A 19217-nucleotide genomic window follows, 5' to 3' on the forward strand; every position below is an offset into this window, starting at 1 on the left:
GGCAGGCACTGACTCCTGCCCCGCTTTTCACTATTCTCTCGGGAAAAGGGTTGCGCCAGGCCCGCGCTTCCAAGCCCCACCCGAGGCCCCTGTCGCACACCAGAATTTTGAAAGGCACATTTCTCAAAATCGTCGTCGCCGCCAACACCCAGCGAGTTGCCCATTTGAAGACCGAGTCCATCACCCTTCAAATCAGTCAAGATGTCCAAGCGCACGAAGAAGGTCGGCATCTCCGGCAAGGTACGTAACAGCAGCACTCTTCATCCTCTCCCAGTATGGATCTATGCCGAATTGCTGACTCTCGAAATCAGTACGGCACAAGGTTCGTGGCCCAACATCTCCTACCTGATGATCGGTGCGCCCTCGACCATATCATTGTTTCCGGTTATCCGATCGGTTATTCGAGTCGAGTTCTGCTAGGAGAGAGCTACCGGAGAGCTGCGCCCAGTCCGACAGCAGCTGGAGGGATCGTGTACATTTGACGAAGTCAGAAAAACGTGGGAAATGTGCGGATGAAGTCACCATTTGCAGGACGTTGAGCGCACCGGGCTGGAGTGGTTGGACCGTTTGGGCTCCGCGGTTCACCGTCCATTTAGCAGCGTATGGAGCTGAGCGGCTCGACAACCTACTGGCAATCGGACCCGAAGCCGATGGGGATACCTTGGATATGTTGTCGAGGGCGCAACGAACGACTTGAGTGGGACATGATGCTGACAGCAAGCTCAGATACGGTGCCTCGCTCCGTAAGCTGGTGAAGAGTAAGTCGCATTATGGCCAGCTCAGCCAACACCGCTTGCTAACTAGCCCACAGAGCAGGAAGTTGCCCAGCACGCGCGGTACACTTGCAGTATGTACTCCCAAGACGATAGTCACTTACAACGCCTACGCAACGCCTTAAGAGGAGCGGCCTCGATATGGCACACGACTTCTTTTGCTCCGATTTGCTGACGTCGAATCCTTTTGTGCAGCTTTCTGCGGCAAGAACACCGTCCGTCGGTCTGCCGTTGGCATCTGGGTATGTCTCCAATATTTCCAGTCACGTCTCTGGACGATACCAAATTTCGATGTCGGACCTCGGCGAGATTGGTTGGCCGAGTATGACTGATTCGATGTTTGCAGTCGTGCAAGTCGTGCAAGAAGACCATGGCTGGTGGTGCTTACACAGTTGCGTGAGTGAACCTTGACCTCCCAGTGCTGCCTTCCATTGCTAACCGACGAACCAGGACCCCTGCTGCGGCTGCTATGCGGTCAACCCTCCGCCGTCTCCGCGAGATCACCGAGGTTTAAGGGAGAATCATTTGGCGTGCTTTTGCTTTCGGTTTTGGTGTCATGGAAAAGGACAACGGAGGCTCTGCAATACACATTCAGCCGCTGGGTGCGGCAGGTCCATCAATGACAAGTTCTTTGAGCAACGACGAGTCCGTCCCAAGGCACGCTCTCACTCTTATGAAGTGGACGAGAAGCAAACGGCCACTGTGGTCCCCCAATTCGACGACAGTTGGGGAGAGGCCACTTCAGCCGCCGGATTGAGGGCCTTGCAGTTGTCAAAAATAACCATGACACTTTCCATCGGCCCGAACGTTTCTGAACGTCCCAATTGCGCTTTTGATGAAGTCTGGATGGCGACGAATGCCGGTCCCATACTTCAGCCCTGCTGTGCCTGGCACGCCACATCAGTCACAAGTGCCGAGTGTGAATTCACGCTCAGATCTACGTGGTGTATCCGCGGCTCCAAGGGCTTCTACACCAAGGGCAACTTATGGGTAGGCACCCCCACGATAGGCCAGGAGCGATGTGATGATTAAGGAACCTTGTCTTGGGCGGAGAGAGTCTCAGATGTGACCGTGTCGAGATTCACATGGCCTGGTACCTGATGTATGTACCTGACATGAAGCAGGTCGAGCGAACCACAGGAATGGTGCGGAAGAATGACGGAATCAGATGCCCAGTCTCGGCTTGGCAGCCGGTTTGCCTGTCTCAAACGTGCCGTCCGCCCACTCCTGATCTGGATGAAGTGAGGGGCGAGCGGGAACGAAGTTCGCTGGGACGAAGCAAATGGACTCCAGCTGGGCTCGGATCACAAGCGAAGCATGGGGTAACTTAACTCATCCGTACTGGTGGTTGAGCTACCACTGTAGAATGCGACGTTGCGTGTAAGCCGTGCGAGAGCTTGACTTGAGATGGTAGCGAGCCACCAGTCCGTCAGTGTCTGCGTCGAGGGTCTCTCTCAAAAGAGTGGAGATGACGAGTACCTCTCCGTTATCCGTCGAAGTGCTCGAGTTCGCTGACTGAGGTGTGCATTGTGGTATATCGAGGCGGGACTAAATTACGCATGTATTCATTTCTCACAAGGAGAGTGTCATCGTCCGCAGCTCTTATCCCTAGAAGCGTCGACGTTATATCTCAGACGTCTCAAGCACCATCATCATCGGCGCCAGCATCATTCGTCAACATCGCTTCAGAGATCGCCAAGTGTGCTGCCACACAATTCTCCTCACCCCACTCACCGTCAAATACCAGGTTCCTGGGGGAAGAGTTTAGTCTGTCAGCTGGCCCCGGAATTGCTCGCCAGGCTCGCTGGCGCCGCAGGCACTCTGCACTGTGGGCAGCGTCTGATTGGCTCGCCGCCCTAGGCTTATGCTAACACGGAACGACCCAAAAAGAGCACCTCTCTGGCCAGCCATTCTTTCTTCCCTTTCTCTCACTTTTGCAGCGCTTCCCCAAACCGACGGTCCACTGTCGCCTTTCGCCAACTAGCTGCAGCCACTACAAGGCAGCACCCGAATGGCAGCACACTTGGACGCTACAACAATCGAGACGGAAAGTTGAGCACGCCTCAGCCTTTGCTGCCAGTTTTCACACAGATTCATTACCGTCAATCATTTTTTTAAGTCTTTTCATATACGTCAATATTGAGTTCCGACTTTGTTACTCGGTCAGCCATCGGCCATGGCTGATCAGTGCATCGTCTGCCTGGAGCTGCTGGAGGTCGAGGCCAGTGCGCCCGCAGCTGCAGCACAGCTCCAGCAAGACAAGCTCAACCACGAACGCCTCGCCATTGAGGATGCGGATGCGCTCGCCAAAGAAACCCACCAAACCGGCCCGGATCACGTCAACCACGACAATGTGGCCAAGATTGAGGTCTGCGGGCACATGCTGCACGACGCATGTTTGCGGGAATGGACCGACAAGGCAAATAGCTGTCCCATTTGCCGCCAGACATTTCATAGCGTCACTGTTTACGACAAGGTTGGAGGTAAGTTCGCCATACCCCGTCCTAGCCGATCTGCAACTATGGTTTGGGCATACTGACACGATCGTTTGCAGGCAAGGCTCTGTCGACCCGTCAGGTTGAGGACAAGAAGCAAGCACCTGTGGTACCCGCCTTCGACCCGCGGGAGTGGATGGACGAGTTTCCCGAGCAGCCAGACTTGATCGACCGGCGTTGTCCCGTGTGTAACTCGGCCGAAGACGAGGAAGTGCTGCTGCTCTGCGATAGCTGCGATGCCGCCTACCACACCCACTGCGTCGAACTCGACGAGGTGCCGAGGGGTCCCTGGTTCTGCATGGAGTGCGTGCATGCCCTCGGTCCGGACATCATCCAGCCGGTCAACAACGTGCCTGGTCGGGATGGCGGTTTCCTCGGCCGGAGCTATTACTTCCCGCGCACCCAGGCTAGCATGCGGCGTGCGAGGCAACGGGCTCGGTCGGACGAGTGGCAGGGGGCGTGGGGTCGCATCACAGGCCGTGTGTGGGACGCGATTGAGTTGGACCTCGACTACCAGGACGAGGAAGACTCGGACGTGTTTGAGGGCCTGCACAGGTCTCGACAGTTGCGGGAGCGGGAGCGGGAGGAGCATGAGCGCTGGCAGCAGCGCCTGCAAATTGTCGAGCGTTTAGGAGCAAGAGACGTGTTTCTGAACAACTTCGGGCGGCGGATCGACCGCCCGCAACCAACACAAGAGACGCGTGAGGAACGGCTCGCCTGGGGTGCCCTGGAGAAGGCCAGAGAAACGGACTCCCGGAAGCGCAAGTCGCGCTCAGCCACGGCCGAGCCGCAGGAGGAGCCTCATCCCGAACCCGAGAGAAAACTAAAACGACCGCGCACTCGACGGGTGCTACCCCAGAACGGCGAGTCGTCAGCATCTGCTGCGCGGGACCCTGGGCCATTGAACCGACCACAACAGGGCGGCTCATCATCAAGTGCCGACGAGGCGCCCCCTTCATTCTTGTCGTCCCTGCTCAGGGAGGTCGAGATGAGCACCCCGTCGGACGAGCACACTCTTGTGCAGATGTTTGGGCCGATTCCGGGTGCTAATGACGCCCCATCGCCCGCCCGCTCGCCTGCACATAGTCACGGGTCCATCACACCGCCCAACCGCTCCAGCTCACCGGTAATGACGCTGAGCTCACACATCGCGCCCATTTACGCCGCATCATGCTACTCCCCGACAAGAGGGCTGTCGTTGGAGTCGGCTGAAGCACTCGGGCCATCATCATCGATCCGCAACGCACCGCAAATACGAGAGCGCCAGTCCTCACCTGAGAATAGTGACTCGGAGCATCGGGGGCGACGGTCGCGCCCGGCCGGCCAACAGCAGCACAGCACGCTAGAGCTCCGGCAACCGCAGCCCCGACGGACGCAGAGCGCCGCCGTGTCCAGGTCGCACAACACATCTCCGGCGCCACCAGGCCCACTGACGCGCGAACTGAAGGAGAGCATCACTAAGATTGTGCGCGGCGTGCTCAAGCCCTATTGGCGCTCGAAGCAGTTGACGGCGGAGCAGTACGAGACCATCAACCGCGACATTTCCCGAAAACTATACGAGGAGGTGAAGGAGCCCGAGATCAACGCGGACATGCAGCAGAACTGGGAGAGGCTGGCTATGCAGCAGGTCGCCCGTGCTGTAGCTTTGCTGAAGGCTTAGCCCCGCTTGCTGTTGTACTTTGCCGTGGACCCATGCAACGGAACACAGCACGCACGTATGTTGCATGATAGATCATGACCGAGATGACGGGTGGATGGGGTGGTTGGTTGTTTGCTTTACATACATCTCGGCTGTGGAACCTTGGGGCAGCGGCGTTTCATTTCCGGGGTTAACGGTTGACTTGGGTCTGGGGTTGGATTTATCGGTGCAATGGGGTTCATAGGTTGGAATGGGTAGCGGGATCTGGTTAGAATACCCCCCCGCCTGGATCTGAATGGGCATGGTAGGTACGGATGGCATCGGACTCGGGGGTTTCTAGGTACAAGGATATTTGCAGCGATTTCATGGTGTTAGTTGTCATCGTAGTCTTGTCTGTTACAAGCTTTGCATTGGTATCGGTGTCGAACGGGGTTGGAGGGGCATATTAAGTTCAGCTTTCGGGTATCAGGCAATGTGCATGTTGCTGACGAAGGACAGGTTCTCGTACGGAGGAGTATGCGATGTTGGCTGTGGTTGGCTGGGCGTGATGGAAAAGTGGTGTTGACTGTACTATAGGGATAAAGCCTCAGTGTGGTAGGGAGGTCTTCCAGCAGTGACTGAAGGGAATATTAAAGATACCGGCTGCCAGGGCATATGGAGCAGCATCATTGCCACTGTCTGCATGAGGTTCAGGAGTCTGTCTCGTTGTCTTTTACGTGCGACCACCCTTGACATGGCCAAAGTAGTCAAGCTCACGGATACAGGGGAAGGAAGCCATCCAGCGCCTCCTGAAGACTGCCAAAGATTCCTATCCAAGGACATGACAAGATATTCACGCCCTGTTTCTCAATTGCCCTGAACTCCAGGTCTAGAGTTCCGTTGATGATGATGGATGTGGCCGTGGGCTTTCTCCGCCGACACCCCCATGGCCACTCAAATCATTTCTCCTTCACACTAGACATTGGTATGGGTCGGTACTCAAAAGCCAAACAGCAAGACTCACTTTATATTCAACAAAAGTAGAAACGCTACACGCTAGATCAAGCAATGTAGGCCATGAAAATCGAGGCATCACCACCATGCTCAGAACTTGAAACTACTACTACCTAGAAAGGCTCAACCCGGACCAACCCAGAAGCTCGCAGGAGCCGCCAGCAGGTACCTATCAAGGAATACCCACGGAGTCGTGATGATGGCTCGGACCCCGCTCATTCACGACCTGAAGCCTACAGCAGCTTGTTAAATGTACCTGTAATTGCGGCGTGCAAAGCGCGGGGGGAGTGGGGGGGGGATTTGGTTGGTTGTCAGATTGGCCGGACACATGGCGCAGGCGTGGCCGTTGCAGTACACATCATTGTTACAGTTGTGGGTGATTCTGCGCTTGCACGAGAACCTGTTGAAACTGCCGCCGCCGCCGCTAGGGAAACGGGCCTGGCCGCCGCCAACAGATGTGATGATGCTTGTAGAGGAGGTGGACGAGTCGGAGGACTTGGACTTGTCCGTGCTGTCCTGGTTGTTGCTGTTGTTGTCTGTGGTGTTGCTTGACATGTTTGATGACGATATGTTGATTGTAGAGTTACTGTTTTTTGTGTTGTTCTTCGTGAGGGGGAGTTTTGTGTACTTCCAGAGGTACGGGTAGCGAGTTGGGGGAGGATCACGCATACCATACACCACAAGTCGGCAATGGGATGGCTTTATACCTTTCCCTAGACATTCCCTGACAGGCAGAGCCTGCTTGACAACTTCAAGGAACTGGTGAGTACCTTTGTCATGGTGTCACAGAGCCATGGCTAGTGTAGAATCACGCTCTCTTCTGGAAATTGGACCGCCACGCCCTGCTTGACATTTCAAAGAGACATTGCAAAGTCACAGCCAAGGCTAGGTCAAGAGGCGTTGTGGCTTCTAAACCTCCGTCTCGTCATTGCCCGGTTGTCCCTACTGACCCAGCTGGCCTTCATCAGCATCCTGGCCTTGTCAAGGACAGCCGCGGCATACATTGTGATCGGCAGCAGTCGGATCCGATACATACGATTGCTCTAGACAAAGTCACCATTGTTGGCATAGGGGTGACCACGTCAACTGACCGGGTATGAATTCTTCAAAGTCAGCCTCTGACTCTTTACCATCACCCGGAGGGAGCTCTCGCCTGATCACCCACACACGCCGCCTGAGTCCAGTCAGAACATCAAGAGCAAACACAATTTACGACAAGGTAGCGGACGAGCACCACTGCGCCAGCAGAGACTGCAACCGGAACTACTGTGTCAACCACACCAGGCAGAATTGCTCGGAATGTATGCCCTGTGCCTGGGAACAAGACACGTCCGGGCCCAAATGGAGCTGGAGCAACTGGTTGAAGAGGAAGAAGAAGAGTTCGCGGTGATCCTGCTAGGAGCAGGGGGCTCATGCCAACAGGCATCAGAATCAGTATGCCGGCAAAGACGCAGTGCAACATCCTAAAACAGAAGGCGGACTGACGGGCGCAGCTTAGGATCAGCAAGAAGTACGTACTTATGGCTCAGAGACTTGAACGTCTTGGGTACGGATCCGTATATGATGGCTACTTCGCCAGTAACGGTTGTGGCAAGCAACCGTCACGAACCGTGACTTCCTGCCCCAGGTGCCCTGTTACGATTTTGCTTTTCAAAGGGCGGGTGAAGCCGCAGGCAGGAATGTCTTGTCGAGTTTCAATGATTTCAAGAGCAAAAATTTCAGCAGCAACTATCTAACAGCAACCCGGTGGATAGTAAGCCTCTCGGCGCAGGCACCGCTAGCGAATCAGCTGCTTGTCCCTCTGGGCACCGGTAAATGATCAGGACGTTTTGGAAGTGAGAAACAGTCTTGATGATAAGGATTGGTGCCGTGAAGAAGGAAGGAAGAGAAAGAAAGTTGTCGGAGAGTCGTCAGAATTGAAGTTGACTTCCAAAGCGGCCCGTGCGTTTTACTTGGCACTAGGCAAGATATGGAAGGCGGTGCAATGAAAAGTGGGCCTGTTCGGCGATGGAAAAAGTTCACGGTTTTGGCTGCCGCGACTTGGAGCGAGTCGAGCAGAAGTCCATCCCGAAAAGACAGCTGTATCAGCGCGATCGCGTTGGCGTCCGAGGAAGTGTCACACCACCATGATGTCGGCGCCGGGTAGAGGGTCAGCTTTGCTGAGGAGTAAGCGACTCAACTATCATCACAATAATATCAATTGCAAAGCCACTGACTCCATTCCAGGTTCGCAGAGAGTCTGCTCCCAGTGCGCTCGCCCAGCACCACCGACGATACGAACAACACCACCTACCTTCCGACCCATTCCCTCCCCGGCCATCCGTTCCCTGACCTCCCGTCGCTACTACGCCGCCGAAGCGACCGCCGCCACGTCCACCTTCCAACCAACACCACCTCCTCCAGTAACCACCACCACCCCTGAACCCAGCCCATCCGCCGGCTCCCACTACCGCATCAAATCCTCCCTGATACTCACCCGGCCCCCCCTCCTGACGCGCGAGCAAACCCCGTTCGAGTCGGCCTTCTATCTCTACCAGAAGCGCCTCAACGAGCGCCTCACCGCCCCGTTCCGCCGCGCCTTCTACTTCAAGCCCGACACGGCGGCCGACCTCGACTTCGGCATCAAGCTGAAGGAGCGCCACGGCGTGCCCGCCAAGGACATTGGCCGGTACAACCCGCGCAGCCGCATGGGCTGGAACGACGAGGTGCTGGTGGGCAGCACGACGAGCGACCCGAACCACATGGTGGAGCGGCTGCTGCGCGACGCCGAGGTCCGCGTGAGCGAGGACGGCGAGCCGATCGCGACCGAGGAGAGGGTGCCTGTGGAGAGGCCCATGCCTCGGAGGACCGAGGCGGATGAGAAGCGCTTTGTGAAGAGGTTGGATCGGGCGTTGGATAGGACGCTGTACCTTGTGGTGAAGAGGGGGGAGGGCGAGCGGGCCGTGTGGGAGTTTCCTACGGGGGCGGTGCGGACGGAGGAGACGCTGCATGAGGTGAGTCCACCCGCACATGATTCTCTCATCCTCCCTTTTTCTCTTTATGAATCAGTGAGATGGAGATGGTGAGGCTGACAGCACGAACAGACGGCCGCCCGCGTGCTGAGGGAGTCGGTCGGCGTCAACATGAACACGTGGATCGTCGGCCGCGTGCCTGTCGCGCACCACGTCGTCAAGCCCTTGCTGAGCCATGGCGACGCCCCGTCGGTGCTGCAGCCCGGCGAAAAGACCTTCTTCCTCAAAGGCCGCATCATGGCCGGCCAGGCCGACCTCGCGGGGAACAAGCACGGCCTGACGGACTTCAAGTGGCTCACCCGCGAGGAACTCAAGGTGCTGCTGCGCAAAGATTACTACCACAGCGTGCAGGGCATGATGGAGGTGAGGTAAAGCCGGCGAGAGGGAGTGACGGAGACTGGGAGCATAGCAAGCGAGTGTGCTTCTCGCTGGGTTTGTGTTGACTGTAATTTAGACATGTATGCTATGTATAAATCATTCTCGTTGCTCCCTTTCTACTCTTGGCCCAGTAAAGCGCTCCTGCGTGACAGAAAAGGTTGGGCTTGCCAGCGGGAATTCATATGGGGTATCCATGACGGGGGAACAAGTCTTGGATCAAGCTGTAGTCTTCAAAAGCGAAAGCGTAACGCTAGTGAAACCCCGTACATACTCCGTAATACGACCATCTTTCGAACTCTCATATCTCATATTTCGGCCCTCTGCATATCTCAACTCCAGATTTAGAAGGCTTCCCCCCGGGAAGTGAGAACTCAACGTCATCAACCGCTAGGCCAAGCAGACAGTACATCCAGGCCTCTCTTGGAGAACGGATAACAACCATTAGCGACATTACTAAGCAACGTATCAGGAACATCAAGTTAGATCAAGCCCCTACATCACAGAGCCCCAACAAGCCCATCCCATTCCACCTTTGGCAACCCCATTATGCGTAAGCTCCTCCTCTTCCCACTGTTGCGCCTGTCCTCGTTTTCAACCCCGGCCGTGGCGCGAAGGGGTTACTCGAGTTCCCAAATGGCGGCCTGATATCGGTCCAGAGTCCCTCCTCCGCATAAACTCACCCTTCGCCCTCCGCTCTCTCTCCTTCTCCTCCCGTATCATCCGGTCCGCGTCCTCCCTCCGCAGCCTCTCATACCGCAGTTCATCGTCTCTGTCTGTGCCAGTGTCGCCGGGAACTTCCCTTGTCCAAGTTCGTGTCGTTGACGTCCGTCCACCGCCGTGGTACTGGTACTGTCCACCACGTTGCTGCGGCTGCTGTTCATACACCAACTCACCGCGGTGGTCCACAGCATGGTGGTGGTGCCGGTGGTGATGGTCACCACCCAGCCATAGCCGATCCATAACCCTCTCCAGCCCCTCCCTATCCATCCCCACCCGGTGGCGAGTGTACCCGTCCTCCGGGCGGACAATCCTCACGCCAGACCGTGGCCGTGACTGCCCTGGCAGCACCCTCGGAGAGGGCGGTCGAGCTCGGTCTCTGCCGTCTAGGCTGCGATTCCTGCCCCGGTCCCAGTGCCTATCTTTACCGCTTTGCTCCCTCTCCCTACTTCTGTCTCGACCGCGGTCACGGATTCTGTAATCGAGGCTCCTACTCCTGGTCCTGGTTCTGCCCCTTGTCCTGTATCTATCTAGACTCAGCGACCGACCTCGGCCCCTATCCAGACTTCTACTCCGCCCGTCTCGTACATGATGGTGGTCGTGGTGATGGTGGTGGTGACGAGGACGAGCCCGTCGATGGTCGAGCCCTCTACTCTTCGACCACGGACTGGACCTTGAGCTCAAGCTCGAACTCGACAGAGATCTCTCCTGATCACGGTCGAGACTCCGACTCCGGTATCGACGCCTCTCCCGCCCCCTGTCCAAACTCCTGCTCCTTCCCCGGCCATGATCCCTATCATGATGGTCGTGGTGGTCATACTTGTCGTGATCATCACGGCCGCACTTGGGACGGTCGTGCTGGATTACAACCGGCACGGGCGATCCGCCTCGAGTTGTCTTAGTTGATGCGGCTGCGACGACACGCTCCGCTATGGAGAGGGCTTCCTCGCGGCCGGCAGCGTAGGCTTCGGCGTAGATCTGGTTTACCACCACTGGGGTTTTGCCTGGTTGGAGTTGGGGTGGCGGTGGGGAAATCTGGCCTGTGATCCCAGTTTGATTAGGGGCAGAGTCCTGGGGCAGGGGCGGGATGTGCCCTGGAGGAGGAGGTGGGAAGTGATGGCCTGGGACATGGCCGGCGGTTCGCGGCGGCGGCGGATTTTGAACTGATCCTCCCATACCTATCCCTTCTCCAGTTGGCATCCGGATTGGAGCTGGCGGAGAGGGCGGCATGGGCGGGACGGTTCCGGTGCCGGCAACATTGGCTGGTCTGGGAGGAAGGAAGCCTGGCGGTGTGGTGGATGTGGGATGGGGAGGAAAGGGGGCTCGGTTGGGGGCGGACATGGAGTTTCGCCGCCTGGGACTGAGCGGTCGATCATGGGTGCGGTGTGGTTGGATGTGTACAGGCACTTGGGAAGTGCCACCGTTGAAGTTGGGCTGAATCCCGTAGTGTGCTGGGCCCTCCCTGTACTGGGGACGAGGTTTCCGCAATCGCTCGAAGGAATCGCGGCTCGAGAGGTAAGAGGCTGTGGTTGGAGAGGTGCAGTCCGTGTCCTCGCCGTCGAGGACCGAGAATGTTTCGGAGTAGCTGGACTCGTCCGTGCTCGGTGGACTGCGGGCGCCCTGGCGGATGCGAGGCGATGGTCGGCGAGGAGAGGGCCGACTGGGAGATGCTCGTCGGACGGTGGCGTGGGTGCCTCTCTGGGGAGCAGGCTGAACAATGGCCACGCCGTGGCCTCGGTAATAGGTCTGGGTGTGCCGGCCCGGACTTGGGCCTCTGGTTCCGGCAGCTCTGGGGGGAGGGATAGTCTGCGGCGACGGAGGTAGGGGTGCAACCTCAGGTCGAGCCACAGGCCGGGCGAGCTGGGCGTGCTGGGCGTATGGCTGTTGCATGCCCCTGAGCTGAGCATTCCGCTGGGTATCGCGGTGCTGCAGGATGGCAATGGGGTCGACTCCCGGCCGGGGAGCCCGCTTGAAGTAGGCGGTAATGCTCACCCGCTCGGTCACGACCTTGTTTGTCTCCTTGGGCCTGTGGTGTGTCTTGGAGGGTACTCTGGTCACGCTATACAAGCCATAGTCCTTGCGGTACCTTTCCTTCCTCCGATCCTTCTCCCCCTCCCTCTCCTTTTCACGCCTCTTTTCCTTCTCCTTGGGCTTCTCTCTGACCCGGTCGTCCAGCTGGACCAGCGTCGTCTGGAACAAGGCGTCGTCGTGCTTCTTCTGTAGGTCCTCGAGGGCGATCTCGATTTGGCGCTGCTCCTCCTCGCTGAGGGACTTCTTTTTCTCGGCCGCGGGGATGGTGGTGCGGTTGAGGTTGCGCACCGTGCGAGCGGCTTCTTGGTTGGTGATGCCGGGAACTTCGACGCGCAGTGCCCGTTTCCAAGAAGGTTTCCGCTTCGAGCCGTCGCTGGCGTAGCCGCCCTCATCGGCCCTTGTGAAGCGAAACACATAGTACTCGGAGGTGGCTTCGCGGGCTTCCTCGGCTGTGGGCGGCCGTTCCCTGCGGAGGTCGGAGATCTTGACGTGAGTGTTGGCCTGGGGTACTGTGTACTGTTGCGATGCCTGGTTGGCATGACTCTGTGAGGGAGCTGGCCAGTCTGGCCTAGTTTGGTGCTGCGGACCGGGCTGCTGCGGGCGATATTGCTGTCTGCCGGCTGGCTGACGCGCTGGTTGTTGGCCAGCATAGCCGGGGGGAGGAGGCGGAGGCCGGTTAGCCGCTGCCGTTCCTGGCTGCCGTGAAGGCTGGGCTCCGTGGATGGTGATGAAACCTTCACCGGGCATGGTGATCTCTCCAACAGCACCGACAAGAGGAAGGTGGTAAGACGGTCGACCTTCAAAGTCCCAAGCCTGTGGGTATGGCACAGTCTGAGGGGAATAATATCCTTTGCAGTTCCAGCAAGGTAGGAGAGGCAATGAATGAGTGGCCAACTAACTTATACCAGGTGGATATTCACTCCAAGTGATACTGATCAGGGTGAATCGGGGCGTAGCAGGGCAACGAAGAATCTCCAGCTTCGGCAACGCGGAGAGCAGCCAAAGAAATCGGGCAACTAGATGGTAGTCTTATAGCCTCGCCCGTCTTTGCTACCGACGTGAAAGAACCGCCTCAGGGTTACGCAAGCCAGCATTCAAACTTCAGGCCGGATGGGATCCGGGAAGGTTTGTCTCCTCATCTTGCTCGGGGAAGGGACGGGCGTGGCGGAGGAGGCTGCAAATCTATGCCGTGACACCGGCGATTCTTAAGACCCATCATCATGGTGCAGTGGGCAGACGAAATGGATGGAGCGCCAAGACGAGGCAGCCGGAGGCTATGCGTATGCAGAGATTACCGAGCAACGCCGTGAGCTCAGCTTATCGAGGGTCGGTCAGCCGGATGGGGACGGGTATGGGATGACGCAAGGACTGGCGTGGTGCCCCGGACATGTCGGACCGTGTGCGTTAAACGCTTTCCGAGGTACTGGATACATGACGGTTTGTTGTTTCGAGCCGCTTGCACGTACGAGATACAGCTGCTCGCCGTGGTCTTTTTAAGTGCTCATGGCCAAGTCTCAGGACCGGATAACTGCATCGAGGCTGCAAGTCGAGCTTATGTTCTGACTTACGCGAATTATGGAAGAAAATGCGAACCAAAAGCCAACCTAGAACTGGTGCTTCATCTGTTTCTTCGGCGGAGGCCGGGCAGCGACGTGGCAACCGAAAGCTAGGTCGTGGCCTCAGCAGGCCAGGCTAAACTGGGCAACTTGCCTGAAAACATGAGCGCCGGAGAATGGTGATTGCCCTGCAACCTAAGTTGATTGCTTGCTCCTGATCTCCGGGCAAGAACGCCCAGGTCTGGAATAACCCGGAAGTTCTGGTCTCGGTATGGGAGGAGGGTGCCCTGCTGCGCCGTATCTCGCCCCGTCAACAACCCCGCATTTCCGGCCCTCCTTCATCTACAAAGACGACCCTCCATCTCCATCACCGTCGTGGCCATTGCTGTGTTTGAACGTTAGACCTGCAATTAGAGGTTCGACAGTTCTGGTTACCTACGATACCTACCTTGTACTTCTCTTTCCTCTCTTCCAGAAGCACGGCTTCCCCAACATGGTATCTGCACTGCTGACCGACTTGGAGTTGCCTGGGTGATGTATGTAAGTTGCCCAACAAACAACCAACCTTGTTTGTCTCACATCGTACCAAGCGCAGTGCCGGTCGAGGTCGCACATGCAGTTGGCACGCTGTACCACAAAGGCATTGCGGCATTGATGCCCGAAGTACAAATCTTCTCCGACTTACAAGTCATCAGGCAATCGTGGATGGCTGAGAAGTCCAACCGCAGTTCCGAGCTTCCTCGATAGTTTCGCCGTGCCCAAGGCTCGGTCACGCCGGGATGAAACCCGGAACACTGGCCCCTTTCTGACTAGGCCGAGGTGAAGACGACAGAGTCAAGACAGGATATGCCTACCACCTCCTTTTCCAGCTCGCCTCGGCCTAGAACCTCCCCTAGCATGCAGCTGCAGCTTCACTTTTCATCATATCCTTCACCGTTTCCCGTTTCAATTACCGGCCGCCCTTCCTTCCACAACTACTCCCAATTGATCTGCCTGGACGCAGTTGTCCGCCGTGCAGCTGACTAACTGGCAGTCGCTATGCCTTGGCGTCTGCATGAGTCTGGACTCTGCATGAGCGTGCAGCTCCCAGCAGCACGCAGCGTAGTATCTGCACGACATCGGCATCCCGGTTGCCACTTTCCCGTTGCCCGGCTGCAGTGTCTTCGCGCCCGGCGCTACATAGCGTCAAAGTTGGTCGAGACCCGGCATCCATTGCCATATTGAAAGGGGTAGCACAACTGATGCCGCTATCCTCATGAATGCAAGTTCACGTGAGCCCGGGTCATGATGGGCTGAGGCCGCAACGCCGAAGGAAGGCACGAGGAAGCAGTATTATGCGGTTCAAGGCTAGGATATCGGTCAGGCGGCCTCACCTGATGGGGGCTCAAGACGTTTGCCATGACACGAGGCTGCGCTTATCAAGCAGACTGGTCTCGACCTCGATTACGTGGACACTTTGCGCCTTGAACACCACAATTCGTTTGCTCCCTTCACCTTGGCTAGCGCCCGCGCCCGGAATCGAGGTGACCAAAGCAGCCGGCCCCGGTAGTCGCCTTGTTTCGATAGTTTGCAGCCATCTTCTATCCAATTGTCCTGTGTGCGACCCAGCTTTTTGCGCTGTCCCTCATGCGCTACGGAGACGACTCAAGCGCCTGGCTAATTTGCTATCTCAATCTAGACGCTCCCGCAACGACGTGACAGAAACCCGCCTGTTCTGAGCCGAGAGGGACTGCCACGCAACAGACCTAACAGGTTGCTCAAGTCAGGGCCTTCTGCTAGCCTCGATCAAGAGCAAGCTGGTGCAATGGGCATAGCCTTGGTTATGTGCTTAAGCGCTATTCGGGCCGTTCCCGTCGTTTGCCGGCTAGGCATTGCATCGGTCGAAGGTCTACCCAACCTCTCTGCGCTGCAACCACAAGCGTAAAGCGTCCCACAAGCTCTCGTCTCACTTACATCAAGGCCAGAAGCATCAACACACATGAAGTTCCAGTATGATGGGTATGGCAACGTCCCTTTGTGGCTCGGTTCAGTCACTCCTTTGCCTTCTCCAGCCCGGTCAGGGCCTCGTCAAACCGCCGCGACCCAGCACCTGCGCTATCACGGTACACTGGATGTCGAAGCACTAGAAGAAGAGACATAAGGCATCAGGCCGCGGAAAAACAAGAAAAAACCACGAAATCCGACCCTCGGCCTTGATCCAAACGGCTCCTGATGCGACCTTGACACCGACAGGACAGCATTGTTGGTTACGCTGCGGCAACATCAAGTAGTTGGACGTGGTTCACACGGTCGGGATGAACCACAACATAATATCATCACCGGAGACATGCACCTTTGAATCCCCCCACAGCAGTTCATGGAACCAAGAAAGCAAGCCACCGCTGCCACTGGACAAGAGTCAAAGACCGAGTACAACAACTTCTTAGCAGGAGTATCGCCATAAGGAGCCCCATCTCCTTCAACCAAGTTCGGCCCGACTCCTTCTCAACACAGCCCGACAGGTCATGTCGACATCAGCTCTCACGCAGCCCCCCGAACAATCTACCCACTCACCCCACACGGAAACAGCACCCAACTGCTATACCATTGCCGCCCCCAATACATCAAGCATTTCCATCTCCAAGGATGAGGGAGGTTATCGGTCCACGCGTCCATTCCCAGAATCACTGCAGTGTACCACCCGCCACCCCCTCAACTCCGTTCATCAACTCCCTCCCTCCCGAGTCCAACAGTCTTTACTGGTTTGCCTGCATTCCTTCTCTGGACCCGCATACTGTACTTCATTTCTCATAACTCAGGTTGGTACCGACCGTCGACACAACCGCACATCAAGTTACCAGGCCTCGCCCTTGGGCCCTGAAACCCCGGAACCCCCACCATGCCACTACACTACGCCCAGCCGTGCTAACCGATGCCATACAACCATCCCACGAGAGCAGCAGCGGCTCTCTGCCTCTCCAAGCACACCCTCCAAAGTTAGCTTCAACAGGACGCGTGAGCCAAAACATTGACTTCGGGTTGGCGTCACCATCGCCGTCGTCATTGATGTCCAACAGTTTGGCAAAGACAACCCAGGACATGCCGACTGGTACCTTTATTTCATTGAAGTGAGCACACCTAGCCTGAATTTAAGCCAAGTATGACAGGCATTTGAACAAAGACACGCGGACTGACACCTCACAGGCGAAGCATCGGCCACCCAGAGAAAGCAGTTGTCTGATTCCATAATCCTAGAACTCTACCCGATGAACGCCCACCCTGTAAACGATGACACGGGCATTAGCCCCTTATATCTACATCCTGCTGTCTAACAATCGCATCCATCATCCTTCTTCTCATTATGCTCGTCATCACCACAGTCCTCCCCTTCACACTCATCGTCACCGCCGTCCTCCCCGCCGTCCTCCCCGCCGTCCTCATTCGGCCCTTGGTCGCTGCAGGACCCGTCCTTGCAACTGTCGTCCTCCTCCTTCCTCAGGTCGGCACCCTGCTTCTTCTGCTCATCGCCGTGGTGGTCATCATCCTCGACGCAAAGGGCAAGGAACTCGGGCTGGCACGTCGACCAAGCCTGAGGGTAAAAGGGGAAGCCCGGGAGCGGCCGGTGGACGCCGCTCTGGCCATATCCAACACCCTGACCATGTCCGTTGTCACCGTGGTTGCCCTTGTCGCCATCTTTGCCGATGATGCTCAGGATGCCGTCAATGTCCTTGGTGCGCTGGTTGCCGCCGTTGCCCTTGTAGTAGTCAAACCAATTGCCATAGTATCCATCGTCCCCGTTGATGTCGTTGTTGACCATGCCACCGAAGCTGCCACTGCCGCCGCCAAAGCTGCCGCCGTCCTTGCTGTCCTTGCTGTCCTTGCTGTCCTTGCCGTCCTTGCCGTCCTTGCCGTCCTTGCCGCCCTTGCCGCCGTTGCCGCCGCCAAAGCCACCGAAGCCACCGAACTGCCGCCGTTGCTTCCCCTTGTCGCCATCCTTGCCCTTGTCTCCCTTTTTGTCCTTGTCTTCCTTCTTGTCCTTGTCTCCCTTCTTGTCCTTGTCTTTCTTCTTGTCCTTGTCTCCCTTCTTGTGCTTGTCTCCGTGGTCTGCAGTCACATGGTAGGTCTCATGGCGAATACCGATGTGGTACTTCTCGAAGACCCAGCATGAATGCAGCTTGTGGGTGTTGTAGTGGCCGCCAAACTTGTTGTGTGACTTCTGCACCGAGACCAAGGACTGGTGCGGGCCGTGCTGGCCATGCTCGTGCTGGATGTCCTGTGAGGCCTTGTCCTTCAGCCCGTCCTTGTTGTCGTCCTGGCCGTGGCCATCGTGGTCGTGTCCGCCATCGCCATGGGACCCGCCTGAGCGGCCTTTGCTGTCTTGTTCCGGCTGGCCCCAGCAGTGAGAAAAGTCGTTGCCGTGGCCGCTGTGAACCTAACGATACCTCGTCAGCGGGTTCATAGAAAAAGGCAGGCGGAAAATATGGACTTACATCAAGGGTGGACAGGGCTTTGTCCTCGGCCCGCTGGTACTTGGCGCTCAAGCCCTGCAGGCTGGAGTGAGTGGGAGGGTCGTAGTGTCCGACAAAGGGCCATTCCATTCTGGCAGGGAGGGATTTCCAGTCGACCAAGCCCAGGCCGGCGTAGTCGACCGAGTAGTTTCCGGGCGCGTGCTTGTCGGGGCTCCATCTGGCTTCAACTCGGCAGTTGATGGTGTGCTGCGTCTGGTCGAGCATGGGCAAGATGGGCCTGAAGAAGGCCTCGGTCTTGGGGCAGCCGTCCTTGATGAAGTAGTTCCAGATGAATGAATAGGCGTAGACGTTGGTTGTGCGGACAATGGTGGTAATCTGGTCAACGTCTTTGTGGCCGTGATGCTTGTGGCCGTGATGTTTGTGGCCATGATGTTTGCCGTCAAGGTGCTCGAGGTCATGATCGTGGACGGTGGTATGGTCAACTTCAAGGATGCAGGTCACACGTTTCGAGCCGTAGGCGAGCTTCGGACATGTCGATCCTGCGATGACAGACGTGGGACAGAGGAGGGCGGCAACAAGGCCGGCCGAGAGTGCCGATTTCATGGTGGTGGCGGATGATTGTGATGATGAGAAGCTGATGGTCTGGCAAAAGCAAAAAATGAAGCAAGATGATGGTGAGATGCTTTGAAGGCCAAAAAAGGGATATGCTGCTCCACGTCGATGATTGTCTGGTAAGAAAGGGAAGAAGTTCGAGAAGAGAACCAGAAGAGATGGTTGGGTATAAATGGTCATGCCATCGGGACACGCAACTTCTTCCATGGCGATTTGGGGATGGAAGGTGCAAGCTCACGATGGAGAAGGTGGCCGGTAGCAACCCGAAGAACTTAAAGAGCAGGAAGGTCTGCGGCCCGGTGATGTTGAAGCAAGCTTGGGTCCAAACCCGACTTCCCCTCTCGCAGGATATCACACGTGCACTCGGCAGGGACTGCCTGGCTGTTTCTGCTCGGAATTTTCAAATCAAGTTTCCTTTCTCTCTCAAGTTGATCAGCTGAAGTCCCAGTGTGTATGGAAAGCGTGGGTGAAGATGGCGTGTGGACTTACCGAGGACACGGCGCCAGACAGAGTCCCGGGTAGCACCTCTGCCAGGCCGCTTTCCTCCACGATTGAATTGTCACG

At 57.0% G+C, this 19217-nt stretch overlaps 8 protein-coding genes across 8 annotated transcripts; 4 read left to right on the forward strand and 4 right to left on the reverse strand.

The window, feature by feature from the left end:
• Positions 1-201: 201 nt before the first annotated feature.
• N657DRAFT_681469 (60S ribosomal protein L43) lies at positions 202-1287 on the forward strand (the record flags this gene model as incomplete). The annotated part of the gene is made up of 7 exons (XM_062796391.1): positions 202-240; positions 312-322; positions 727-758; positions 812-847; positions 969-1015; positions 1120-1169; positions 1224-1287. The coding sequence occupies 7 exons, from the start codon at positions 202-204 to the stop codon at positions 1285-1287; spliced, it is 279 nt and encodes a 92-aa protein (XP_062647136.1).
• A 1662-nt stretch (positions 1288-2949) lies between these two features.
• N657DRAFT_573912 (uncharacterized protein) lies at positions 2950-4928 on the forward strand (the record flags this gene model as incomplete). Its single annotated transcript, XM_062789002.1, has 2 exons — positions 2950-3256; positions 3328-4928. 2 exons carry the CDS (start codon positions 2950-2952, stop codon positions 4926-4928), a joined length of 1908 nt encoding a protein of 635 aa, XP_062647137.1.
• Positions 4929-6146: 1218 nt separating this feature from the next.
• N657DRAFT_690979 (uncharacterized protein) lies at positions 6147-6560 on the reverse strand (the record flags this gene model as incomplete). Its single annotated transcript, XM_062797078.1, has 1 exon — positions 6147-6560. Exon 1 carries the CDS (start codon positions 6453-6455, stop codon positions 6147-6149), a length of 309 nt encoding a protein of 102 aa, XP_062647138.1. The 5' UTR covers positions 6456-6560.
• Positions 6561-6815: 255 nt separating this feature from the next.
• Positions 6816-7375, reverse strand: N657DRAFT_646149 (uncharacterized protein). The gene is made up of 2 exons (XM_062793072.1): positions 6937-7375; positions 6816-6854 (listed from the first exon to the last, which is right to left on the reverse strand). Exon 1 carries the CDS (start codon positions 7360-7362, stop codon positions 7093-7095), a length of 270 nt encoding a protein of 89 aa, XP_062647139.1. The 5' UTR covers positions 7363-7375; the 3' UTR covers positions 6816-6854; positions 6937-7092.
• Positions 7376-7949: 574 nt separating this feature from the next.
• On the forward strand, positions 7950-9389 carry N657DRAFT_597904 (uncharacterized protein). Its single transcript, XM_062790035.1, has 3 exons — positions 7950-8066; positions 8127-8893; positions 8984-9389. Exons 1-3 carry the CDS (start codon positions 8027-8029, stop codon positions 9281-9283), a joined length of 1107 nt encoding a protein of 368 aa, XP_062647140.1. The 5' UTR covers positions 7950-8026; the 3' UTR covers positions 9284-9389.
• Positions 9390-9833: 444 nt separating this feature from the next.
• On the reverse strand, positions 9834-12784 carry N657DRAFT_656622 (uncharacterized protein; the record flags this gene model as incomplete). The annotated part of the gene is made up of 6 exons (XM_062794721.1): positions 9834-9930; positions 9966-10132; positions 10253-10574; positions 10704-10799; positions 10851-12546; positions 12580-12784. 6 exons carry the CDS (start codon positions 12782-12784, stop codon positions 9834-9836), a joined length of 2583 nt encoding a protein of 860 aa, XP_062647141.1.
• Positions 12785-14584: 1800 nt separating this feature from the next.
• On the forward strand, positions 14585-15908 carry N657DRAFT_461055 (uncharacterized protein). Its single transcript, XM_062787477.1, has 3 exons — positions 14585-15188; positions 15356-15513; positions 15578-15908. Exons 1-3 carry the CDS (start codon positions 14853-14855, stop codon positions 15717-15719), a joined length of 636 nt encoding a protein of 211 aa, XP_062647142.1. The 5' UTR covers positions 14585-14852; the 3' UTR covers positions 15720-15908.
• Positions 15909-16900: 992 nt separating this feature from the next.
• N657DRAFT_690982 (uncharacterized protein) lies at positions 16901-18793 on the reverse strand (the record flags this gene model as incomplete). Its single annotated transcript, XM_062797079.1, has 2 exons — positions 18063-18793; positions 16901-18004 (listed from the first exon to the last, which is right to left on the reverse strand). The coding sequence occupies exons 1-2, from the start codon at positions 18642-18644 to the stop codon at positions 16901-16903; spliced, it is 1686 nt and encodes a 561-aa protein (XP_062647143.1). The 5' UTR covers positions 18645-18793.
• Between the last annotated feature and the right edge of the window lie 424 nt (positions 18794-19217).

The sequence above is a fragment of the Parathielavia appendiculata genome (assembly GCF_033297405.1).
Source record: "Parathielavia appendiculata strain CBS 731.68 unplaced genomic scaffold N657scaffold_7, whole genome shotgun sequence".
Classification (NCBI taxonomy): domain Eukaryota; kingdom Fungi; phylum Ascomycota; class Sordariomycetes; order Sordariales; family Chaetomiaceae; genus Parathielavia; species Parathielavia appendiculata.

What these genes read in the sequence shown, in the direction of transcription:
- N657DRAFT_597904 (XM_062790035.1), top strand. Translation starts at nt 8,027, where the DNA reads ATGATGTCGGCGCCGGGTAGAGGGTCAGCTTTGCTGAGGA. An exon ending in AGGGTCAGCTTTGCTGAGGA is followed by an intron (nt 8,067 to 8,126) that starts GTAAGCGACTCA and finishes ACTCCATTCCAG; the next exon opens with GTTCGCAGAGAGTCTGCTCC. An exon ending in CGGAGGAGACGCTGCATGAG is followed by an intron (nt 8,894 to 8,983) that starts GTGAGTCCACCC and finishes CAGCACGAACAG; the next exon opens with ACGGCCGCCCGCGTGCTGAG.
- N657DRAFT_461055 (XM_062787477.1), top strand. Translation starts at nt 14,853, where the DNA reads ATGCAAGTTCACGTGAGCCCGGGTCATGATGGGCTGAGGCCGCAACGC. An exon ending in ATCTTCTATCCAATTGTCCT is followed by an intron (nt 15,189 to 15,355) that starts GTGTGCGACCCA and finishes AGGTTGCTCAAG; the next exon opens with TCAGGGCCTTCTGCTAGCCT. An exon ending in TCTGCGCTGCAACCACAAGC is followed by an intron (nt 15,514 to 15,577) that starts GTAAAGCGTCCC and finishes ACACACATGAAG; the next exon opens with TTCCAGTATGATGGGTATGG.
- N657DRAFT_646149 (XM_062793072.1), bottom strand. Translation starts at nt 7,362, where the DNA reads ATGTTGCACTGCGTCTTTGCCGGCATACTGATTCTGATGCCTGTTGGC.